The 26,485-nt window shown below is 45.3% G+C and overlaps 1 protein-coding gene across 1 annotated transcript in view; it reads left to right on the top strand.

The window, feature by feature from the left end:
- LOC121575044 (probable G-protein coupled receptor) overlaps positions 1 to 23,223 on the top strand; it is a 30,680-nt gene extending 7,457 nt beyond the window's left edge. The window contains exons 3-4 of the mRNA XM_041887832.1: positions 20,812 to 20,972; positions 21,212 to 23,223. Coding sequence (XP_041743766.1) covers positions 20,812 to 20,972; positions 21,212 to 22,122 — 1,072 coding nt within the window. The 3' untranslated portion in view covers positions 22,123 to 23,223. The remainder of the gene's footprint in view (positions 1 to 20,811; positions 20,973 to 21,211) is intronic.
- The last annotated feature ends 3,262 nt before the right edge of the window (positions 23,224 to 26,485 follow it).

Raw genomic sequence — 26,485 nt, 5'->3', positions numbered from 1 at the left:
CAGCAGGGATTTTGGCCCACTCCTCCATACAGACCTTCTCCAGATCCTTCAGGTTTCGGGGCTGTCGCTGGGCAATACGGACTTTCAGCTCCCTCCAAAGATTTTCTATTGGGCTCAGGTCTGGAGACTGGCTAGGCCACTCCAGGACCTTGAGATGCTTCTTACGGAGCCACTCCTTAGTTGCTCTGGCTGTGTGTTTCGGGTCGTTGTCATGCTGGAAGACCCAGCCACGACCCATCTTCAATGCTCTTACTGAGGGAAGGAGGTTGTTGGCCAAGATCTCGCGATACATGGCCCCATCCATCCTCCCCTCAATACGGTGCAGTCGTCCTGTCCCCTTTGCAGAAAAGCATCCCCAAAGAATGATGTTTCCACCTCCATGCTTCACGGTTGGGATGGTGTTCTTGGGGTTGTACTCATCCTTCTTCTTCCTCCAAACACGGCGAGTGGAGTTTAGACCAAAAAGCTATATTTTTGTCTCATCAGACCACATGACCTTCTCCCATTCCTCCTCTGGATCATCCAGATGGTCATTGACAAACTTCAGACGGGCCTGGACATGCGCTGGCTTGAGAAGGGGGACCTTACGTGCGCTGCAGGATTTTAATCCATGACGGCGTAGTGTGTTACTAATGGTTTTCTTTGAGACTGTGGTTCCAGCTCTCTTCAGGTCATTGACCAGGTCCTGCCGTGTAGTTCTGGGCTGATCCCTCACCTTCCTCATTATCATTGATGCCCCACGAGGTGAGATCTTGCATGGAGCCCCAGACTGAGGGTGATTGACCGTCATCTTGAACTTCTTCCATTTTCTAATAATTGTGCCAACAGTTGTTGCCTTCTCACCAAGCTGCTTGCCTATTGTCCTGTAGCCCATCCCAGCCTTGTGCAGGTCTACAATTTTTTCCCTGATGTCCTTACACAGCTCTCTGATCTTGGCCATTGTGGAGAGGTTGGAGTCTGTTTGATTGAGTGTGTGGACAGGTGTCTTTTATACAGGTAACGAGTTCAAACAGGTGCAGTCAATACAGGTAATGAGTGGAGAACAGGAGGGCTTCTTAAAGAAAAACTAACAGGTCTGTGAGAGCCGGAATTCTTACTGGTTGGTAGGTGATCAAATACTTATGTCATGCAATAAAATGCAAATAAATTACTTAAAAATCATACAATGTGATTTTCTTGATTTTTGTTTTAGATTCCGTCTCTCACAGTTGAAGTGTACCTATGATAAAAATTACAGACCTCTACATGCTTTGTAAGTAGGAAAATCTGCAAAATCGACACTGTATCAAATACTTGTTCTCCCCACTGTATATGAAGAATTTCGTTGTTGCAAAGAGTTGCCTCAGAATACAACTGCAGGTGAAACATTACATTTTCTGTTTGAGTACATAAGGGACATGGATTACAATGGGACCGTTGTATCGGGATCTGTAGGCCTACGGATGAGACAGCTGCTCAACCTGTCCATGCAGGGACACGCAAGTGACATTACCCAAGCAAATTATAAAATTGCCGATTTCAAGAAAAAGCTGGGCGTCTGGAGAGACCGAGCATATAGAGGCCTTTTCGATATGTTCCCCCTATTCTCAACTCTGGCTGACGTGGGTGATGTATATATGGATGACGTGGAAAATTATGAGGTCACATCTGAGCAAAACTCGGGATTACTTCCCCTCACAATCTGATCCACACCCGGGAAGGCACTGTTGTGTGCGCGAGCGTTGCAAAATAAATGTAGACGCTTGAAGCGCTGCAAGTCCCGCCTCTCCCATCTCCTCATATATTTTATATATATGTTTTAGTCATTTAGCAGACGCTCTTATCCAGAGCGACTTACAGTTAGTTCTTTTTTCATTTTTTTCATACCCCCTGTGGGAATTGAACCCACAACCCTGGCGTTGCAAACGTCATGCTCTACCAACTGAGCTACATCCCTGCCGGTCATTCCCTCCCCTACCTTGGACGACGCTGGGCCAATTGTGCGCCGCCCCATGGGTCTCCCGGTCGCGACCGGCTATGACAGAGCCTGGATTCGAAACAGGATCTCTAGTGGCACAGCTAGCACTGCTATGCAGTGCCTTAGACCACTGCGCCAGTCGGGAGGACATCATCAGTTTTTAGGAGCATATACCCACATGGGTGATTGAAAGATGAACTGAGGTCCACACTCCAGTCCAGTTTGTGGTGGTAATGCACCTTAAAGATGGTTGCCAACCGCCATGTAAATTCCACAGAAGAAAAAGAAGAAGAAGAAGAATTCTCCCTGTCTCTGGCCCACACTCCAGTACAGTAGGTGGCGGTAATGCACCATAACGTTGGATGCCAACTGCTGATAAACCCCACTGAAGAAGAAGAAGAAGAAGAAGAAAGGGGAGGAGGAGGAGGAAAAAGACTGAAGGAGGAGAGATTACTAGAATCTAACTAGGTTTCTCCTTGTATCTGTAGATTAATTGTCGGAGTAGAGAACACACGATTTTGTGTGACTCAAAATGGGTCAGAATTCTACAAAGATCCAGAAAAAAAGGATTTCAGGTAAAATAACAACCCAATGTTTATATCCCAGGACAAATTAGCTAGCAACAGCAAGCTAGCTAGCTAGCTAGCTAAATGTCCATGAATGTTTCATGTGTTTTGACCTGTCTTCAAATTAATATAGTTGGTTCAGAGTTTGTTTTGATATTTCAAGCTGCGTGTCCTGATTGTGTCTGGTTTTGGATGGACAAAATCAACATGCGTGCGATTGCACACGGACTCACGCGCGTGCCTGGTCTAGACAGCATTTCACAGCTTGTCAACGGTTCTTGATGATAAACTATTGGAGCTGTCCTGTGACCAAGGCCTGCACGTTTGTTTTAATGAGATGCGCCTGTCCACACTGGCTGTTCAGCAGCAGAGAATACCCGCAACTCTACAAGATGGCAGTGAAGACATTAATCCCCCTTCATTCTACCTACTTATGTGAGACCAGCATCTCCTCTCTTGCTGCAACAAAATCCAAACATTGCAACAGACTAGCTGTTGAAAACACCTTGACACCTCTGGGGTGTCCCTGGCACAAAAAGAGAAGAGAAGCACAGGGCAAAGTTATATTTCTAAGAAAATGTACTTCCTTCCTGAGATTTTGCGCTGCTGGGATGGTGTATATAAAACTAGGCTGCAGTGCATCACACACTGCAATGAATAGACGTTCCCAATCATGAGCCCCAGCCTGCCCTGCTCTTGCTGATGTAAACTCTTTTGTGCTGCCTAACCAATGACTGTGCTGTGTATGGTGGCACTTCAGGAGGCAAGTCAATTTGTCAAAAAATTCAATATCTGTGCGCACAGACTAGGCCTACTGATGTCTTGTTCAGCCGTAAAGATGAGAAGGAGGACAGGAGGTAAGCTTGCTATTGCTATAATTTATTTTAATAAAAACAATGTTTCGTTGCCCATAATGAAGCTATTTATCAGAGTTATTATTGACCTCACAATAAACCATATTTGAGTAGTTTGCATACATTACTATGAAGTGGCAGCTGCGGAGATGGACAGCGCATGGGTGCTGAAAGTAGGCTAATTTGATAAGACCTAATTCATTTACATTTACATTTTAGTCATTTAGCAGACGCTCTTATCCAGAGCGACTTACAGTTAGTGAGTGCATAAATTTTTTTTTCACACTTAAGTCTTCATTTTAATTTTAATTTAGGCTACTAACAACAAGAGTGTTGGAGCCTATTTCTTCCTATTTAATAAATAAGAGGTAGGCCTACCTGTTTGACAGACGAAATAATAGTCTGCTATCCATAGATTTGTTCAGCCAATTCCTTCAGTCACCATGCACTCCTTAAATATCTCAGTGTCAGTGAAGAGCTTGGTGTGTTAAGTTAAAACCAGGGCTTGAATTGAGGGGGTATGGGAGGGTATTGTGGCTTTTGTTAAAGAAAATGGTTAAAAGCATAGGCCTACCCCTTGTTAATTTAAGATTTTGAAAACATATGTAATGGACCTGATTATATAAAGCGACCTATAACGACACTTTAATCCGCAATGCTTTATGCTAGAAACAAGCTGTAAAATGCCGGGGAAAGACGTGACACTGATGCATATGGGATATATTTGGTTTGTCTCTATGACATTCGGAGGCTGCGCTACAACCTTCTATAGCTGAGGACGAGGAGCCAAACAATTTACTTTGCATGGGAAGTAATGAGTCTGTCACTAATTGACGTTTTACATTTCAACAGGCTATTAAACAACATACTAACTCTAAATCAGCCAGGAGCAAGCCAGGTAGCCTAAGAAGGCACGAAAATGAATTATTTAGGCTATATTATTATTATTTCAAGGCTATAGCCTGCCATTTAAGAAATCAATTGTGAAGCATTTGTGACACACTACAGCCTGGCATGAGTGCTCACTATTTCAACAACACATCAACAACAGCACTTCAACAACATGCCTATAAATTTAGCATTTAGGCTGTATAAAATGAAGAAAAAAAATGACTTAGAAGGCAATAATAATGAAACGAAAAATGCCTTATTATGCTATGCAGTCATTATACAGTGCCTTTGAATTCACTTTTAGAAACAGAGTTTGGCCAGTCTTTGGTTTGAGGATCATGTGGTGAGCTATGCATGCCTAGTTTGTTAATTTAGAAGATTCTCTTATATTCCAATGCCCTAATCACAATCAACATACATCTATTTTGTAACAACAATATCATGGAATAAAATAGAATATATTATAAAATGATTGTTTCCCAAATGAAAAAAAGTTACATGTGCATACCTGATGATATGTGGCTGCTGTGTTAAACAATTACTGTTTTTTTTCTCGAAATCATTGATGATCAGATACTTCAGTTGTAACTGGTTCTATTGTGCTATTATTATTATTTTTTTTACACTTGATAGACAACTTTAGCACTGTTCCAACCTTAGACTATCGTCGTAATTTTTTTTGCCTGTATAGAAATCAAAACGTCTCCGGTGCTGCAGCATGCGCTCATTCATTGTCATGCTCTGTTGTGGTATAAAAAAATTTATTCAGCTTATCTCCAGTCATGTAAAATGACTTAGAATTGCGTGAAATGCGTTTATAATAGGTTATCAGTTGATAGATTCATGCACATGAAAGACATGGAGTCACTATATGACCGATAATGTATCATTTTTGTAGTCATTTAAATGCATGTTAGTGCTTTTGATATGCTTTCGGTATGTGTCAAGTACAATAAAAATGATTTTTGATAATATACACTGCTCAAAAAAGTAAAGGGAACACTAAAATAACACATCCTAGATCTGAATGAATTAAATAATCTTATTAAATACTTTTTTCTTTACATAGTTGAATGTGCTGACAACAAAATCACACAAAAATGATCAATGGAAATCAAATGTATCAACCCATGGAGGTCTGGATTTGGAGTCACCCTCAAAATTAAAGTGGAAAACCACACTACAGGCTGATCCAACTTTGATGTAATGTCCTTAAAACAAGTCAAAATGAGGCTCAGTAGTGTGTGTGACCTCCACGTGCCTGTATGACCTCCCTACAACGCCTGGGCATGCTCCTGATGAGGTGGCGGATGGTCTCCTGAGGGATCTCCTCCCAGACCTGGACTAAAGCATCCGCCAACTCCTGGACAGTCTGTGGTGCAACGTGGCGTTGGTGGATGGAGCGAGACATGATGTCCCAGATGTGCTCAATTGGATTCAGGTCTGGGGAACGGACGGGCCAGTCCATAGCATCAATGCCTTCCTCTTGCAGGAACTGCTGACACACTCCAGCCACATGAGGTCTAGCATTGTCTTGCATTAGGAGGAACCCAGGGCCAACCGCACCAGCATATGGTCTCACAAGGGGTCTGAGGATCTCATCTCGGTACCTAATGGCAGTCAGGCTACCTCTGGCGAGCACATGGAGGGCTGTGCGGCCCCCCCAAAGAAATGCCACCCCACACCATGACTGACCCACCTCCAAACCGGTCATGCTGGAGGATGTTGCAGGCAGCAGAACGTTCTCCACGGCGTCTCCAGACTCTGTCACGTCTGTCACATGTTCTCAGTGTGAACCTGCTTTCATCTGTGAAGAGCACAGGGCGCCAGTGGCGAATTTGCCAATCTTGGTGTTCTCTGGCAAATGCCAAACGTCCTGCACGGTGTTGGGCTGTAAGCACAACCCCCACCTGTGGACGTCGGACCCTCATACCACCCTCATGGAGTCTGTTTCTGACCGTTTGAGCAGACACATGCACATTTGTGGCCTGCTGGAGGTCATTTTGCAGGGCTCTGGCAGTGCTCCTCCTGCTCCTCCTTGCACAAAGGCGGAGGTAGCAGTCCTGCTGCTGGGTTGTTGCCCTCCTACGGCCTCCTCCACGTCTCCTGATGTACTGGCCTGTCTCCTGGTAGCGCCTCCATTCTCTGGACACTACGCTGACAGACACAGCAAACCTTCTTGTCACAGCTCGCATTGATGTGCCATCCTGGATGAGCTGCACTACCTGAGCCACTTGTGTGGGTTGTAGACTCCGTCTCATGCTACCACTAGAGTGAAAGCACCACCAGCATTCAAAAGTGACCAAAACATCAGCCAGGAAGCATAGGAACTGAGAAGTGGTCTGTGGTCACCACCTGCAAAACCAGTCCTTTATTGGGGGTGTCTTGCTAATTGCCTATAATTTCCACCTGTTGTCTATTCCATTTGCACAACAGCATGTGACATTTATTGTCAATCAGTGTTGCTTCCTAAGTGGACAGTTTTATTTCACAGAAGTGTGATTGACTTGGAGTTACATTGTGTTGTTTAAGTGTTCCCTTTATTTTTTTGAGCAGTGTATATTGTAGCATATTAGAAGGCTTGGAGGCGTGGCTTGTTGGGGGCGGGCTTTTCTTTGTGCTTTTTGGCCTCCCATGAGTTGGATTGTCATGCCAGTTAATATGTTATGTTGTGTTCTGAGGTAATAGTTGTTTTCTGAGATATCAAAGAGCCTACTAAGGTATCATTGTTAAGAAAGTCACAATTTTGTTACTGTATGATATGTCAATTTCTTTATATTTGCCATACATTGTAATATAAACATATATCTCTTACAAATACATTTCTATGCATGTTGGAATATATTTCCCAAATATATCGATAAATACGTATGAAAATACATGATTTAATGTATTTCAGGATTTATTATTGAAATACATTTCCTGATGCATTTAACATATATTGTGACATATATTTTACATACATTTATACCTACATTTTAAATACATATACTCAGTTTTACTCCGTTTTTCACAATTCCTGACATTTAATCCTAGTAAAAATTCCCTGTCTTCGGTCAGTTAGGATCACCACTTTATTTTAAGAATGTGAAATGTCAGAATAATACTAGAGAGAATGATTTATTTCAGCTTTTATTTATTTCATCACATTCCCAGTGGGTCAGAAGTTTACATACACTCAATTTGTATTTGGTAGCATTGTCTTTAAATTGTTTAACTTGGGTCAAACATTTTGGGTAGCCTTCCACAAGCTTCCCACAATAAGTTGGGTGAATTTTGGCCCATTCCTCCTGACAGAGCTGGTGTAACTGAGTCAGGTTTGTAGGCCTCCTTGCTCGCACACGCTTTTTCATTTCTGCCCACACATTTTCTATAGGATTGAGGTCAGGGCTTTGTGATGGCCACTCCAATACCTTGACTCTGTTGTCCTTAAGCCATTTTGCCACAACTTTGGAAGTATGCTTGGGGTCATTGTCCATTTGGAAGACTCATTTGCGACCAAGCTTTAACTTCCTGACTGATGTCTTGAGATGTTGCTTCAATATATCCACATAATTTTCCTTCCTCATGATGCCATCTATTTTATGAAGTGCACCAGTCCCTCTTGCAAAAAAAATACCCCCATAGCATGATGCTGCCACCCCCGTGCTTCACGGTTGGGATGGTGTTCTTCGGCTTACAAGCGTCCCCCCTTTTCCTCCAAACATGACGTTGATCATTATGGCCAAACAGTTCTATTTTTGTTTCATCAGACCAGAGGGCATTTCTCCAAAAAGTACGATCTTTGTCCCCATGTGCAGTTGCAAACCGTAGTCTGGCTTTTTTATGGCGGTTTTGGAGCAGTGGCTTCTTCCTTTCTGAGCGGCCTTTCAGGTTATGTCGATATCGGACTTGTTTTATTGTGGATATATACAGTGGGGAGAACAAGTATTTGATACACTGCTGATTTTGCAGGTTTTCCTACTTACAAAGCATGTAGAGGTCTGTAATTTTTATCATAGGTACACTTCAACTGTGAGAGACGGAATCTAAAACAAAAATCCAGAAAATCACATTGTATGATTTTTAAGTAATTAATTTGCATTTTATTGCATGACATAAGTATTTGATCACCTACCAACCAGTAAGAATTCCGGCTCTCACTAACCTGTTAGTTTTTCTTTAAGAAGCCCTCCTGTTCTCCACTCATTACCTGTATTAACTGCACCTGTTTGAACTCGTTACCTGTATAAAAGACACCTGTCCACACACTCAATCAAACAGACTCCAACCTCTCCACAATGGCCAAGACCAGAGAGCTGTGTAAGGACATCAGGGATAAAATTGTAGACCTGCACAAGGCTGGGATGGGCTACAGGACAATAGGCAAGCAGCTTGGTGAGAAGGCAACAACTGTTGGCGCAATTATTAGAAAATGGAAGAAGTTCAAGATGACGGTCAATCACCCTCGGTCTGGGGTTCCATGCAAGATCTCACCTCGGGGGCATCAATGATCATGAGGAAGGCGAGGGATCAGCCCAGAACTACACGGCAGGACCTGGTCAATGACCTGAAGAGTAATGGGACCACAGTCTCAAAGAAAACCATTAGTAACACACTACGCCGTCATGGATTAAAATCCTGCAGCGCATGCAAGGTCCCCCTGCTCAAGCCAGCGCATGTCCAGGCCCGTTTGAAGTTTGCCAATGACCATCTGGATGATCCAGAGGAGGAATGGGAGAAGGTCATGTGGTCTGATGAGACAAAAATATAGCTTTTTGGTCTAAACTCCACTCGCCGTGTTTGGAGGAAGAAGAAGGATGAGTACAACCCCAAGAACACCATCCCAACCGTGAAGCATGGAGGTGGAAACATCATTCTTTGGGGATGCTTTTCTGCAAAGGGAACAGGACGACTGCACCGTATTGAGGGGAGGATGGATGGGGCCATGTATCGCGAGATCTTGGCCAACAACCTCCTTCCCTCAGTAAGAGCATTGAAGATGGGTCGTGGCTGGGTCTTCCAGCATGACAACGACCCGAAACACACAGCCAGGGCAACTAAGGAGTGGCTCCGTAAGAAGCATCTCAAGGTCCTGGAGTGGCCTAGCCAGTCTCCAGACCTGAACCCAATAGAAAATCTTTAGAGGGAGCTGAAAGTCCGTATTGCCCAGCGACAGCCCCGAAACCTGAAAGATCTGGAGAAGGTCTGTATGGAGGAGTGGGCCAAAATCCCTGCTGCAGTGTGTGCAAACCTGGTCAAGACCTACAGGAAACGTATGATCTCTGTAATTGCAAACAAAGGTTTCTGTACCAACTATTAAGTTCTGCTTTTCTGATGTATCAAATACTTATGTCATGCAATAAAATGCAAATTAATTACTTAAAAATCATACAATGTGATTTTCTGGATTTTTGTCTCTCTCACAGTTGAAGTGTACCTATGATAAAAATGACAGACCTCTACATGCTTTGTAAGTAGGAAAACCTGCAAAATCGGCAGTGTATCAAATACTTGTTCTCCCCACTGTATAGACTTTTGTACCTGTTTCCTCCAGCATCTTCACAAGGTCCTTTGCTGTTGTTCTGGGATTAATTTGCACTTTTTGCACCAAAGTACGTTCATCTCTAGGAGACAAAACGTGTCTCCTTCCTGAGCGGTATGAAGGCTGCGTGGTCCCATGGTGTTTATACTTGCGTACTATTGTTTGTACAGATGAACATGGTACCTTCAGGCAATTTGGAAATTGCTCCCAAGGATGAACCAGACTTGTGGAGGTCTACAATTGTTTTTCTGAGGTCTTGGCTGATTTCTTTTGATTTTCACATGATGTCAAGCAAAGAGGCACTGAGTTTGAAGGTAGGCCTTGAAATATATCCACAGGTACACCTCCAATTGACTCAAATGATGTCAATTAGCTTATGTATGTTGGAATGTATTTAAAATGTATGGAGAATTTTTTTTAAATACATTATTTGGCAAATGTTTTATAATTCACCTGTATCCTAAAAAATGTATCTAAAAATGGTGCCCTAAGACCATAAAGTAAAAAAACCATATATATATATATATATATATATATTTATATACAGTACCAGTCAAAAGTTTGGGCACACCTACTCATTCAAGGATTTTTCTTTATTTTTACTATTATCTACATTGTAGAATAATAGTGAAGACATCAAAACTATGAAATAACACATGGAATCATGTAGTAACCAAAAAAAGTGTTAAACAAATCAAAATATATTTTATATTTGAGATTCTTCAAATAGCCACCCTTTGCCTTGATGACAGCTTTGCACAATCTTGGCATTCTCTCAACCAGCTTCATGAGGTAGTCACCAGGAATGCATTTCAATTAACAGGTGTGCCTTCTTAAAAGTTAATTTGTAGAATTTCTTTCCTTCTTAATGCATTTGAGCCAATCAGTTGTGTTGTGACAAGGTAGGGGGGGGTATACAGAAGATAGCCCTATTTGGTAAAAGACCAAGTCCATATTATGGAAAGAACAGCTCAAATATGTAACGTGAAACGACAGTCCATCATTACTTTAAGACATGAAGGTCAGTCAATACGGAACATTTCAAGAGCTTTTAAAGTTTCTTCAAGTGCAGTCGCAAAAACCATCAAGCGCTATGATGAAACTGGCTCTCATGAGGACCGCTACAGGAATGGAAGACCCAGAGTTACCTCTGCTGCAGAGGATAAGTTCATTGGAGTTACCAGCATCAGAAATTGCAGCCCAAATAAATGCTTCACAGAGTTCAAGTCACAGACACATCTCAACATCAACTGTTCAGAGGGGACTGTGTGAATCAGGCCTTCATGGTCGAATTGCTGCAAAGAAACCACTACTAAAGGACACCAATAAGAAGAAGAGACCTGCTTGGGCCAAGAAACATGAGCAATGGACATTAGACTGGTGGAAATTTGTCCTTTGGTCTGGAGTCAAAATTTGAGATTTTTAGTTCAAACCGCTGTGTCTTTGTGAGACGCAGTGTGGGTGAATGGATTATCTCCGCATGTGTAGTTTCCACCGTAAAGCATGGAGGAGGAGGTGTTATGGTGTGGAGGTGCTTTGCTGGTGACACTGTCTGTGATTTATTCAGAATTCAAGGCACACTTAAACAGCATGTCTGCCACAGCATCTTGCAGTGATACGCCATCCCATCTGGTTTGGGCTATCATTTGTTTTTCAACCCAACACACCTCCAGGCTGTGTAAGGGCTATTTTACCAAGTAGGAGAGTGATGGAGTGCTGCATCAGATGACCTGGCCTCAACAATCCCCCGACCTCCACCCAATTTGAAATGGTTTGGGATGAGTCAGACCGCAGAGTGAAGGAAAAGCAGCCAACAAGTGCTCAGCATATGTGGGAACTCCTTCAAGACTGTTGGAAAAGATTTCCAGGTGAAGCTGGTTGAGAGAATGCCAAGAGTGTGCAAAGCTGTCATCAAGGCAAAGGGTGGCTATTTCAAGAATCTCAAATATAAAATATATTTTGATTTGTTTAACAGTTTTTTGCTTACTACATGATTCCATATGTGTTATTTCATAGTTTTGATTTCTTCACTATTATTCTACAATGTAGAAAATAGTAAAAAATAAAGAAAAACCCTTGAATGAGTAGGCGTGTCCAAACTTTGGACTGGTACTGTATATACACAAGATACATCAACAAGTACATTACATTTGAACATCATGAACGTCACAGCCATCATAAACAAGTTGCTAAATCAATCAAAACAATTGTACACATCAGTGAACAAATTTAACATCAGGGTTTTAAAATGCCCTTGTGGCACTAGGGAATCCAAATGTAATGAATGTTGTATGTGATCCCAATGTGGAGCATGAAAACTAAAAACGGATTTACCTAATTCCGTGGAGACCCGAGGAATCTGAAGAGTTAACCAGCCCTGTGAACAGGTTTGGTATCTCATTCTTTTATACGTTAGCAATGAAGTTAGGTAAGTTGGAAACTTGTTTACAAGGGCTTTGTAAACAAAAAGGGAGTAATGAATTGATCTACGGTACTTTAATGAGGACCAGCCAACCTTTTGATACAGGATGCAGTGGTGAGTATTAAAACTGTCACCAGTGATAAAATGAATGGCAGCTCTAAAATAGCCTGTTCAACAGTTGTGGCAATGGCATACATAACAGTGTCATCTGCATACAGATGAATATGACAAGTTTTAACAGATAGACCAACATTGTTTATATACAGTTGAAGTCGGAAGTTTACATACACTTATGTTGGAGTCATTAAAACTAGTTTTTCAACCACTCCACAACTTTCTTGTTAACAAACTATAGTTTTGGCAAGTCGGTTAGGACATCTACTTTGTGCATGACACAAGTCATTTTTCCAACAATTGTTTACAGACAGATTATTTCACTTATATTTCAAGGCCTACCTTCAAACTCAGTGCCTCTTTGCTTGACGTCATGGGAAAATCAAAAGAAATCAGCCAAGACCTCAGAAAAAATATTGTAGACCTCCACAAGTCTGGTTCATCCTTGGTAACAACTTCCAAACACCTGAACGTTCATCTGTACAAACAATAGTACACAAGTATAAACACCATGGGACCACGCAGCCTTCATACCGCTCAGGAAGGAGACGCGTTCTGTCTCCTAGAGATGAACGTACTTTGGTGCGAAAAGTGCAAATCAATCCCAGAACAACAGCAAAGGACCTTGTGAAGATGCTGGAGGGAACAGGTACAAAATTATCTATATCCACAGTAAAACTAGTCCTATATCGACATTACCTGAAAGGCTGCTAAGCAAGGAAGAAGCCGCTGCTCCAAAACCGCCATAAAAAAGCCAGACTATGGTTTGCAACTGCACATGGGGACAAAGATCGTACTTTTTTGAGAAATGTCCTCTGGTCTGATGAAACGAAAATAGAACTGTTTGGCCATAATGACCATCGTTATGTTTGGAGGAAAAAGGGGGTACTTGCAAGACGAAGAACACCATCCCAACCGTGAAGCACGGGGGTGGCAGTATCATGCTGTGGGGGTGCTTTGCTGCAGGAGGGACTGGTGCACTTCACAAAATAGGAAGGAAGGAAAATTCCATCATGAGGAAGGAAAATTATGTGGATTTATTGAAGCAACATCTCAAGACATCAGTCAGGAAGTTAAAGCTTGGTCGCAAATGGGTCTTCTAAATGGACAATGACCCCAAGCATACTTCCAAAGTTGTGGCAAAAATGGCTTAAGGACAACAAAGTCAAGGTATTGGAGTGGCCATCACAAGGCCCTGACCTCAATCCTATAGAACATCTGTGGGCAGAACTGAAAAAGCGTGTGCGAGCAAGGAGGCCTACAAACCTGACTCAGTTACACCAGCTCTGTCAGGAGGAATGGGCCAAAATTCACCCAACTTATTGTGGGAAGCTTGTGGAAGGCTACCTGATCCGTTTGACCCAAGTTAAACAATTTAAAGGCAATGCTACCAAATACTAATTGAGTGTATGTAAACTTCTGACCCACTGGGAATGTGATGAAAGAAATAAAAGCTGAAATAAATCACTCTCTACTATTATTCTGACATTTCACATTCTTAAAATAAAGTGGTGATCCTAGCTGACCTAAGTCAGGGAATTTTTACTAGGATTAAATGTCAGGAATTGTGAAAAACTGAGTTTAAATGTATTTGGCTAAGGTGTATGTAAACTTCCGACTTCAACTGTAACTAGTAAAGAGAACAAGTTCCAGTACCGACCCCTGCCGTACACCTTTTGTAATATCCATAAAACTAGCTGAGTTAGATTTAGCTCAGTACAAATATCTTTCAGCCCATCAGATACTGGCATCAACCAATCTAGATTAAGAGCAATCATTATCAGTCATTCAGATTGAGCATAGTTAGACAGCAGGTCAGACAATTTGCTAAGAGTGTCATGAGCCCTCTCACTCCACCGGGTTACCACCTTAATTGGTTTCCACTATCTTCCACTCTGCTCACCTCCCTCTCTCTACTCAGCCTAACTAGCTCCACCTGTCCCTGCTCTGCTCGGCTCTAATTACTCTGCCAGCTGCGCTGCATTACCCACTAACCTCTCCCAGTATTTAAGGCCCTGTCTTTCAGCTCTCCGGTGTCAGATCGTCTGCAAAGCTCACACCCGGAACCTGTTTGCTCGCGCTTCTGGCTCACCCTGGTTTTGTGACCCCGGACCTGCCTGTTTTTGGATACTCTTCTGCCTCAGGAGATCCAGACCTGCTTCTGCCATTACGACTCCTGACTACTCTTCAATCCCGGTAACTCTGACCAGCCTTCTGCCTTGCTACTACGTATTTTGGATTTCCCTTGAACTGTACTGCTGCCTGGTTTCATTCCGCCCTGTTGTGTCTGTGTCTCCCCCCAGGACTTCTGGACCACCCACCACCGGCTTCATAGGACGCATCGCTGCCACTGGGGGGCACAGACCCAGCGCATTGGACGGGATCCCTGTTACCCCTGGAGCCTTCATTCACTCCCCTACTTCCCTTTTCCCTTAAGTTTAATAAACTTTCTGGTGTGACGCAATTGTGGTCCTCTGGTCGTCTGTCTGAATCGTGACAGTACGATCTGACCATTATGGACTCAGCGCACACTTTCCCCGACATGGAAACCGATGAGCATGAGCAGCAGTTCCAGCAGCAGCAACAGCAACTCGCCATGATCATTCAACTCCTCACCAACCTTACCCCAGCCAGTCTGCCCACCAGCCCAGCCCCCGAGTTACCTGCCCCGGTCATTGCAGCCGCTGCTCCGGAACCCAAGATTGGAAACCCCGAGCGGTTCAACGGCGATTCAACCCAGGTCCGGCCATTCCTGACTAGCTGCCGACTTCAGTTCTCCTTGCAGCCAAGGACCTTCGCCACGGAGGGGGCTAAAGTTGGGTATGCCATCACTCACCTGACGGGCCGAGCTCGACTCTGGGGAACAGCAGAGTTCGAACGTCAAACCCCCGCATGTGCAACCTTCGACCTGTTTGCTGAGGAGATGCTGAAGGTGTTTGACCTGGATTCACCCACCGCAGAGGCGTCTCGTGAACTGTTCAGTATTCGACAAGGCAGACGTACAGTCGCAGACCATTCCATCGACTTCCGAACCCTGGCTAGACGAAGTTCTTGGAACACACCATCGTTGGTGGACGCGTTCTTCCATAGTTTGGCTGACTATATCAAGGACGAGTTGGTCTCCCATGAACTGCCTTCCACTCTTGATGAAGCCATCGCACTGACTGTCAGGATCGACAGAAGGATACAGACCCGTCGTCGTGAGAGGGGGGCGCCAAGGTCCACCTACTACCGGCATTCGGAGAGATCCGACTGGGCTCCTGTCATCTACTGCCACTCACCCAGGTCAGCTTGATCAGTCTGAGCCTATGGAGATTGGGCGAGCCTCCCTCACTCCTGCAGAGCGCCAGCGCCGCTTCACCTCAAACCTCTGCCTCTATTGTGGAGGTGATGGACATCGTGTGGTAACCTGCCCTTTAAAGGGCCGAAGCTCACCGGGCGTAGGGGGAGTCCGGTTGAGTTCAATGACCATCCAGTCCTCCGACCGCAAACCCCTGCTGCAAGTTCACCTCCGCCTCTCTGACTCAACTCACACCCTGGCTGCTCTGGTGGATTCTGGCGCCGAAGCCAACATAATGGACATCAAGCTGGCACGCCAACTGGGACTGGAGAACCTCCGTTTGACACCTCCTATTCCTGCCCGGGCACTGGACGGACACTTACTCGGATCGGTCACTCATGTCACGGCCCCGGTCTCGATGGGTCTGTCCGGAAACCATCAAGAAACTATCCAGTTTCACCTGCTCCCCTCTCCAGGCCAACCCCTCATCCTGGGTTACCCATGGCTCCGCCGGCACAACCCTCAGCTCGACTGGGTGACCGGGGTGATCAGGGAGTGGGGAGAGGACTGCCACCGAACCTGCCTGCTTGCTGCCGCACTACCCCTCGGCCAGTACCTACTAACTCCGCTCCTGACCTCTCCAATGTCCCAGAATGCTACCATGGTCTCAGAGAGGTGTTTAACAAAGCAAGAGCCACATCTCTGCCCCCTCACCGACCGTCACGACTGTGCCATCGACCTCCTCCCTGGAACAGCTCCTCCAAGGGGTCGTCTTTATTCGTTGTCTGCTCCTGAAAGAAAGTCCATGGAGGACTACATCAATGGCTCTCTGTCCGCAGGGATTAATCCGTTCATCTTCATCTCCTGCTGGTGCTGGCTTCTTCTTTGTGGGGAAGAAGGACGGATCTCTTCGCCCCTGCATCGACTACAGGGGACTCAACGACATCACAGTGAAAAACCGTTACCCTCTGCCTCTGCTCACCTCTGCTTTTGAGTTGCTCCAGGGAGCCACTGTTTTTACCAAGTTGGATCTCAGAAACGCTTACCACCTAGTGCGGATCCGGGAGGGAGATGAATGGAAAACCGCATTCAATACACCAACAGGCCACTACGAGTATCTGGTTATGCCTTTTGGCCTCACCAATGCTCCTGCTGTGTTCCAGGCTCTAGTGAATGATGTACTGCGGGACATGTTAAACAAGTTTGTCTTCGTTTACCTGGATGACATCTTAATTTACTCCAGAAACCTGTCTGAACACACCCGCCATGTCCAGCAAGTCCTTCACCGTCTTCTGGAGAATTCCCTCTACGCCAAGGCAGAGAAATGTGAGTTTCACGTCAAGACAGTGGCCTTCCTGGGGTACATAGTGGCAGAAGGAAGTATCCAAATGGATCCTGCCAAAGTATCAGCAGTCACTTCATGGCCAGTTCCGGAGAACAGAAAGAAGCTGCAACAGTTTCTGGGGTTTGCTAACTTCTATAGGAAGTTTATCCGGAACTACAGTACCGTTGCTGCCCCTCTCACTGCTCTAACCAGCACCAAGCAACCCTTCACCTGGACCCCAGCAGCCGACAAAGCCTTCAGTACCCTCAAGGTGAGGTTCACCTCCGCTCCCATCCTCCAGATGCCTGATGTGGACCGGCAATTCATTGTGGAGGTGGACGCCTCGGATGTGGGAGTTGGTGCTGTGATTTCTCAGTGGGCTGCGGAGGATAGGAAGCTCCATCCCTGTGCCTTTTTCTCACGTCGGTTGTCCCCCTCTGAGTGCAATTACGACATAGGGAACCGTGAGCTGCTGGCTGTGAAGCTTGCCTTGGAGGAGTGGCGTCACTGGCTGGAGGGGTCCACCATTCCATTTCTCGTTTGGACCGATCATAAGAACTTGGAGTACATCCGCACGGCCAAACGGTTGAACTCCAGGCAGTCCCGCTGGGCCCTGTTCTTCACCAGGTTTAATTTCACTCTGTCATACCGGCCTGGATCACGCAACACCAAGCCAGACGCCCTCTCCCGTCAATTCCAGAAGGATGACACCCCCTCCAAGGACCCTGTGTCGATTCTGCCAAGTCCCTGCATCGTTGCAGCTCTGACCTGGGCTGTTGAGGAACAGGTGCTGGAGGCTCTCCGTAACCAGCCAGGTCCCAGCACTTGCCCAGCTGACCGCCTTTTTGTCCCCGAAGACCTGAGGTCCCAGGTCATTCAGTGGGGACATGACTCCCGCCTAGCTTGTCACCCTGGCTCCACCCGCACTTACAACCTGCTCGCCCAGAGGTTCTGGTGGCCCTCTCTGAGGAAGGATGTACGGGGAATTCGTCCAAGCCTGCCCCATCTGCAACCAACACAAGTCGTCCTGCCAGCCCCCAGCCGGATTGCTGCAGCCCCTGCCTGTGCCCAGACGTCCCTGGTCTCACATCGCCCTTGACTTTGTCACGGGGCTGCCCCCTTCAAGTGGCATGACCGTCATTCTCACCATCGTTGACCGTTTCAGCAAGATGGCACACTTCATTCCCCTCCCCAAGCTCCCAACCGCCAAGGAGACCGCCCAGGTGGTCCTGGAACACGTCTTCCGGATCCACGGACTGCCAAGGGATGTTGTTTCTGACCGTGGTCCACAATTCTCCTCCGCTTTTTGGAAGGAGTTCTGTCACCTGCTGGGAGCCACAGTCAGTCTGACTTCCGGATTCCATCCCCAATCCAATGGGCAGTCAGAGCGGGCTAATCAGGAGCTCGAGAAGGCACTGCGATGCATGACTTCACGCAACCCCCACTCCTGGTCGCAGCAATTGACATGGGTGGAGTACGCACACAATTCTCTGACCTGCTCTGCCATCGGTATGTCCCCTTTCCAATGTGTTTATGGATACCAGCCTCCTCTATTTGCCAGCCAGGAGGAGGAGGTTACTTGCCCATCTGCACTTGCTTTTGCCCGTCGATGTCGCCGCACCTGGTCACAAGCCCGAGCCACACTCCTCAGGTCCGTTGCCAGCTACACTACCGGGGCCAACCGTCGGAGAATTCCTGCTCCCACCTACCATGTTGGTCAAAGGGTGTGGTTGTCATCGAAGAACCTGCCACTCAGGGTGGAGTCGCAGAAGCTGGCACCTCGGTTCATTGGCCCATTCCCTATCATAAGAGTGATTAGCCCAACTGCTGTCCGGCTCCAACTGCCTAATTCCCTGAGGGTGCACCCCACTTTCCATGTGTCTAAGATTAAGCCCATCCATGAGAGTCCGCTGGTCCCTGCTGCGCCTGGTCCTCCTCCTCCACGGCTCGTCGATGGTGGTCTGGTTTACACCGTCCGCCGCCTGCTTCGGTCCAGACGGAGGGGTAGGGGTCTCCAGTACCTCATTGACTGGGAGGGCTATGGACCTGAGGAAAGGACCTGGGTGCCAGCTAGTCGGATTGTGGATAGGACTCTCATCACCGCTTTCCACCAACGGCATCCTGATCAACCTGCAATCCGTAGGGGCCGCCCCAGAGGGGTCCCTAACCGTCCGGCCCGCTCGGCTTCCTGTCCTGTGCCTGATCCTGTCTCGGGACCTGTCCCATCTCCCGACCACGGCCCTCCGGCTTCCTCCGAGGATGAGGACGTTCACTCGGACCGTTCGGAGGAGTTCCTAGCCCTCCTCCGGCTCCCCTCCTCCCGCCCGGCGTGGTGTTGCTCTTGGGACTTCTGGGGCCGTCCCTTGGGGGTTCTGTCATGAGCCCTCTCACTCCACCGGGTTACCACCTTAATTGGTTTCCACTATCTTCCACTCTGCTCACCTCCCTCTCTCTACTCAGCCTAACTAGCTCCACCTGTCCCTGCTCTGCTCGGCTCTAATTACTCTGCCAGCTGCGCTGCATTACCCACTAACCTCTCCCAGTATTTAAGGCCCTGTCTTTCAGCTCTCCGGTGTCAGATCGTCTGCAAAGCTCACACCCGGAACCTGTTTGCTCGCGCTTCTGGCTCACCCTGGTTTTGTGACCCCGGACCTGCCTGTTTTTTGGATACTCTTCTGCCTCAGGAGATCCAGACCTGCTTCTGCCATTACGACTCCTGACTACTCTTCAATCCCGGTAACTCTGACCAGCCTTCTGCCTTGCTACTACGTATTTTGGATTTCCCTTGAACTGTACTGCTGCCTGGTTTCATTCCGCCCTGTTGTGTCTGTGTCTCCCCCCAGGACTTCTGGACCACCCACCACCGGCTTCATAGGACGCATCGCTGCCACTGGGGGGGCACAGACCCAGCGCCTTGGACGGGATCCCTGTTACCCCTGGAGCCTTCATTCACTCCCTACTTCCCTTTTCCCTTAAGTTTAATAAACTTTCTGGTGTGACGCAATTGTGGTCCTCTGGTCGTCTGTCTGAATCGTGACAAAGAGCTCATATGGAGGCAGAGGGAGGGCGATAAATTCCCACTAGCGTCAGAGTTCCACATTTAGGACTAGACATTCAAATTGCGTATGGACAGAGGTGGTGATGGATACATAAACATTTAAATTGCTCTTTATGTATATGGTGACACCACCTCCTCTGCCGACTCTATCAGATCTAAAAACATTATAAACTGTCAGATACACATCAGAGTCTGGCATAGACTTCTTTAGCCAAGATTCAGTTATAACCAGAATGCTTGAGAAGGCAAGATTCAGTTATAACCAGAATGTTTGAGAAGCCAAGATTCAGTTATAACCAGAAGGTTTGAGAAGCCAAGATTCAGTTATAACCAGAAGGTTTGAGAAGCCAGAGTTGCAATAAAATCCATTTTCAAAATCAAACTTCTGGCATTTTCATGAATCAGTCCAAGGCCGCAGCTGCGGGATTTCAGAATTTCTTTCCATTTATTTTTTATTTTTAGTCATTTAGCAGACGCTCTTATCCAGAGCGACTTACAGTTAGTGAGTGCATACATTTTTCATACTGATCAGATGGAGTTTCTAATACAAACATGCAATGTTCAACAGGTAACCCCCTACTAGAAAATACCATGGGGTTGGCTTGAATTGGAATATATACAAAATTGTCTAGAACTGTACCATTGGGCCAATGCCTCGATCGAGGACATGGGTTAAAACAATAATCAATTATGGTTACTTGTTGCGGGCCTGCAGTATGATGATAATGCTGATAATTTATGGTTGGGATTATCTGAACGGGACTTGGGGTGTATATTGTTTCCTCTCTGGGGATTAATAAAGTTAAAATCATTCAATTCAGGAAGTTTGCCTTTGTGTGCCACCTGTGTGCGGTGGACCTGCTGTGTGCCGTGCTGCTCATGCCCCTGGGCATTGTGTCCTGCTCGCCGTACTTCGCCAGCGTGGTGTTCACAGTGCTGGAGTGCCAGGTGTACGTCTTCCTCAACGTGTTCCTCATCGCAGGTAAAGTACAAGGGACAGATACAATTTAGGGCTGCAAACGAAATGGCATGCTATTGGTCAAAAGTAGTGCTAGGGTGCCATTTCGGACACATGGCCTTTAATCAATCAATGGTTTTATTGTTTGATTTAGACGTCCTTTGTGTTTTTTATGTTCTAATATTCATCTCTTTTTATCACTTTAATTTGATTGTTGTACTGTGTGTAGCGATTTATAAAGTTTTATTTGATATGAATTACAGCCTCCATCTTCACCATCACAGCCATCAGCGTGGAGCGCTACTACTACATTGTCCACCCCATGCGCTACGAGGTAAAGATGACCCTGAAGCTGGCCACAGCTGTCATGGTCCTGGTCTGGGTGGCCTCAGCCCTCCTGGGGCTGGCCACTGTTTTTGGCTGGCCCAGCTATGGCAGCTTGAGCTCCATCAGCGCCGCCCACTGCTCTCTCCACTGGAGCCACAGCGGCCACCGCCGGGCCTTCTCTGTCCTCTTCACAGTGGCATGTTTCTGCCTTCCCGCTGCGGTCATCTTCGCTGTGTACTGTAACGTATATAAAGTGGCACGTGTGGCGGCTAGACAGCACGGACCGTTACCATCTTGGACGGCCAGCCATCTTAAACACCGGTCGGATTCCATCAGCAGCCAGACCACTATCATCACCACCCGCAATGCCCCCAGGAGGCTGCACCACCAAAGGCCTTTTGGCGGGGGCAAGGCCGCCCTCACCCTGGTGGTCATTGTGGGCCAGTTCCTGCTCTGCTGGCTGCCTTACTTTGCCTTCCACCTGCACCTGACTATCAACAACCCGGCCAAAATCCCACCTGACCTAGAGGAGGCCGTCACCTGGCTAGCGTACTCCTCCTTTACCGTCAACCCATTCTTTTACGGGCTGCTGAACCGCCAGATCAGGGAGGAGCTGTGTAAACTGCGGCGCTGCTACTCCGCCCAGCCCGTCGAGCTGGCCCTGTCCAGTGGCCTCGAGGGCTCGGCCCACGAGAACTTCCTGCAGTTCCTCCAGAGGACCAGCTGTACGGTGGAGACCAGAGCCAGCTTTGCCTGCACATCCAGCCCCAGGAACACCCTGGACCAGACAGCGCAGCAGACAGCTGACTTCAGGATACCTGGACAGATACCTGAGGAGTTCAATTAAAACGCCCCTGATATACTAACCTGGACGCCACTTATATACTGTCACTGTATGGACACAAGTACCTGACTGCTGTAATGGCACAAGAGTTTAGTTAAAACTGTTAAAACACCTTTATATCTGGCCACTGGAACCATATTGACTTCTGAATGGCTTTACCACAGGTATACTAGAAGCAGGAACAGCCTGGACAAGACTGGGCAGACGGCTGGGTTCAGGATACCAGGGCAAATACCTGAGGAGTTCAGTTAATCAACAATAATCTTAGATACTTATGCCACTGGCACCTACTGTAGTTGACTGCTGTAATGGCTGTGCCAACTGCCCCAGGACTACTGACCTAGAGCAGCAGAACTAGCCTGGGCGTCATTTCCCAGAGCCTTCGTAGCGTTAAGATCATCGTTAGAACCTTCTTACGATGTATCTTTAATAGCCAAGGTTTTTCCCAGAGCTTTTAGTAGTAACGTGGCCATTAAAAAACTTTGCACATCTACGAGTGATCCAGACCACTTGTAGAGGAACCAAAGTGCATTGTTAGATGCTTTTTTGCTCTTCCGCGTCACTTTATTCAATATAGAATCAAGATGTTTAGGCTCTCTGTCTGACTGTGACTGCCGATAACTTCAGAATGAAGTTGACTACAGATATAAAGTTGCCAAAGTGTTAGCAAATTTTACAAACAAGTGAAGGATAAAATGGTGCTTCAAATGAAAACCGAGATGACTGCATTAAAAGATACATAGGCTACATGGGCCAATATAGGCTATTTCAATCATATTTAAATAATTTCATGTTCAATCACACTGGGCATAGATGTCAATTGAACGTCTATTCCATGTTGGTTCAATGTAATTTCATTGAAATGACGTGAAAACAATGTTGATTCAACCAGCATGTGCCCAGTGGGATCAATTTAGTTCTATTTTGCCTCAATGTGTTTCATGGTGTGTGACAACATGTGCGCAATAATGTGCCCAATCTGTGATTTAGTGTATTATTATTGGGTAAGCATAATATGCCGCCTCAATAGCCTATTTGCAGCCATAGGTGGTAATATCTCTCTACGAGCTGATCCGTTGTCAGTATTGTGAAATAATTATAATGTTAAGGTAAGATTTGAATGGAGAAAGCTGATCCGAGAGCAGCGCTGCTTTTCTTTGGATCCTATCAGTATCGACATGTGGTCTAACGACGCACTTAGTGAACGTTCTCTTTACGTGATAGTTTAGGAAACACAATTAAAAACGTAGTTCGTAAATAACGATGCATCTGGTACGATCATCATAATGCTTAAGTTACATCGCAACTGGGAAATGAGGCCCTGGTCCCAGATCTGTTTGTGCTGTCTTGCCAACTCCAATTGTTATGCCTGACAATGACCATAGGAGAAAACACTAATAGATTGTACTAGCCCACTGGGCAGAATATGGTTGAATCAACATTGTTTCCTCGTCATTTCAACCAAAATATTCAATGTGATGACGTTGAATCAACATGGAACACTGATAGAATTTGCAAAAAGTCATGAACGTAAGGGAATTTGGTCTTTTTTTCACCCAACTTTGTACCTAAATCCAATGAATGACAGGGTGGCATTTTTGGTTGATTTCACGTTGAATTCACATTAGTTGACAACTTAACTAAATGTAAATCAAAACTAGATGTTGAACTGACGTCTGTGCCCTGTGTGAGACCACATCAACACCAGGACTAATGAAGGACTTCAACCTCAGTCCAGTGGAGAACCGTACTGCCCCCTACACACAGAGACAGCACTTGAAGGGACTACAAGTAGAGTGTGTTTCTTTTGATTGAGTTTTTTGTATGTTGTTGCATTCAGAGATTAGTCCAGCATATACCTGAAGTGCATTATGTCCTGAAAAATACAGTTATTGTTATTATTTGTTATTTCTAGCTACAACTACCACTAATAGAGGGACTAATTCTACTACCTACTACCAACCATTCCAATCACCTATATTACTACTAGTATATTATACTACCACTACTACTACCAGTACAATGTTTGAGTTGAGAGACAATACAAATTAATACTTGACTAATGTTATTTCCACTGTATCATACATCCACTGTCTGAACAACTTTGATTATTTATTACTTATTCCATGTTCAATACGGTGAACATTGAACACTCTAAGTGTACAGTTGAGCTATTTCTATTACACAATATCAAATGTGATAATTTCACTATTTGGTTCTCCGTTTAGGTTTAATTGCAATATTCTTAACTATATACAGTATGTTTCTTACAAAACAATGTGTTATTATACATTGAGTGTACAAAACATTAGGAGCACCTTCCTAATATTGAGTTGCACCCCTTTCTGCCCTCAGAACAGCCTCAATTTGTCGGGGTATGGACTCTACAAGGCGTAAAAAGAGTTCCACATGGATGCTGGCCCGTGTTGACTCCAATGCATCCCACAGTTGTGTCAAGTTGGCTGGATGTCCTTTGGGTGGTGGACCATAGTTGATACACATAGGAAACTGTTGAGCGTGAAAACCCAGCAGCGTTGCAGTTCTTGACACACTCAAACCGGTGCGCCTGGCACCTACAACCATACCCCGTTCAAAGGCACTTCAATCACTTTGTCTTGCCCATTCACCCTCTGAATCGCACGCATAAACAATCCATGTCCTAATTGTCTCAAGGCTTAAAAATCCTTCTTTAACCTGTCTCATCCCCTTTATCTAAACTGATTGAAGTGGATTGAAAGTGACATCAATAAGGGATCATAGCTTTCACCTGGATTCACCTGGTTAGTCTATGTCATGGAAAGTGTTCCTAATGTTTTGTACACTCAGTGTATTTTATCATAAGTTAGAGCACATTGCATTCAATAGGCTACCTTTTTACAGGTGATGGCAGACTGCCCCCTCAAAGGGGATTTCTTTCTATATGGACTAGTTGTTTTTGCTTTAATTGTGGAAATAAACTTCTGAAGGAGCTGTTTGCAAGAAATTATGTTTATGCTGTTCTGAAAACATGTCCTTTACTTCATATATAAGGAGAAAAATCCATTGCATAACCGCTCTCAATGTGGTCATCTCTAATACCTGTTTAACATGTATAGAGCTCGCCAGCTTGTAGTCCTAAAAAACTGAAATGATTTAGCCATGGCTCGTTGGTCAAAGCCTATGGGGAAATGAATGGGGTTTAACACAGGCTTAGGACATCTTAAGTTTTGTTCTATGAGATAATATCAGTCAGTTAACATGACTTTTATGAATTATGAAGCCTTTATGTGCTTTATGTGCTTGTTTTGATTACATAAATGCTTCTAAATGTAAGAAAGTGACATTAGCTGATGAAGGTTATCTCAAAGAACAAAACGTATAAGATATCCTAAGACTGTGTTTACCACAGAACTTATTTTTAAGGCGTTTATCCAAAAACCCTCCAAAAACACCATTAATTTCCCCATAGGCTTTGACCAATGAGCCGTGGCAGAGCTAGCCGAGCTACAACACTGTTCACAGTTCAAGTTAAGGTGTCAAGTGAAGGAAAATTATGATGTTGCCCTATAAATCCCACAAAGCACAGAGAGAGATTAGATTTAAGGGATAGTTTTATGGGATAGAGACAGACATGGGTGATCAACACAAAAATAACATTATGAACTACATTTTTTATATCCTTTCGTGTCCCCGCGGCCCAGATTCAAACAAAAAGGTGAATCTGCAAACAGATAGATAAACAAATCGATAAATAAACAGATTAGTGGAATAGCTAGATACACTGTATATGAATGAGCTCCAATTCCTGGTCCAGCTCTGCCCACTCATGCCAGCTGGCTGGGTTGCCATGGGAATTCCCAGGAAAGACAGGAAGTTGGAGCATCTTGGGTGTTTGGAGGGAATTCAGGGCAAGACTTCCGAGGCAGAGGAAATGCATCCTAAACAGATTCACACGCACACACATGCATACACACACACAAAAAAAACAGGTCAGAGTATTTGTATTGAGGCTAAATTAAGGGCCAAGTATTGTAAAATCTTAAAACTGTGATAACACAGTGCCAGATTCTGGTGCTCTGCTGTTTGGTGTGCAAATATATTGAAATGACTATCACCTCCACAGGAGAACATTTACAGAGATGGAGTATCCAGAATAAACAATGATAGGCATTGTATTCAGGATGGAAACTCAACAATTTATTATTATTATTATAACAATGGATCCCAGCAGCCTCTGTCTCTGTCTGTTCTCTTCTGAAGGAGCTTGATAATCTTGGCCGATTATAATGACGCCTGGACAAAACCTGGTGACGACATACAGTCTACAGGAAAAACTGTCACCTAAATGCAAAGGCATATGTGGGAAAATAATATTCAACACACATAT

Source organism: Coregonus clupeaformis, chromosome 10 (assembly GCF_020615455.1).
Source record: "Coregonus clupeaformis isolate EN_2021a chromosome 10, ASM2061545v1, whole genome shotgun sequence".
Classification (NCBI taxonomy): domain Eukaryota; kingdom Metazoa; phylum Chordata; class Actinopteri; order Salmoniformes; family Salmonidae; genus Coregonus; species Coregonus clupeaformis.
This window is presented reverse-complemented; position numbering and strand designations above follow the sequence as displayed.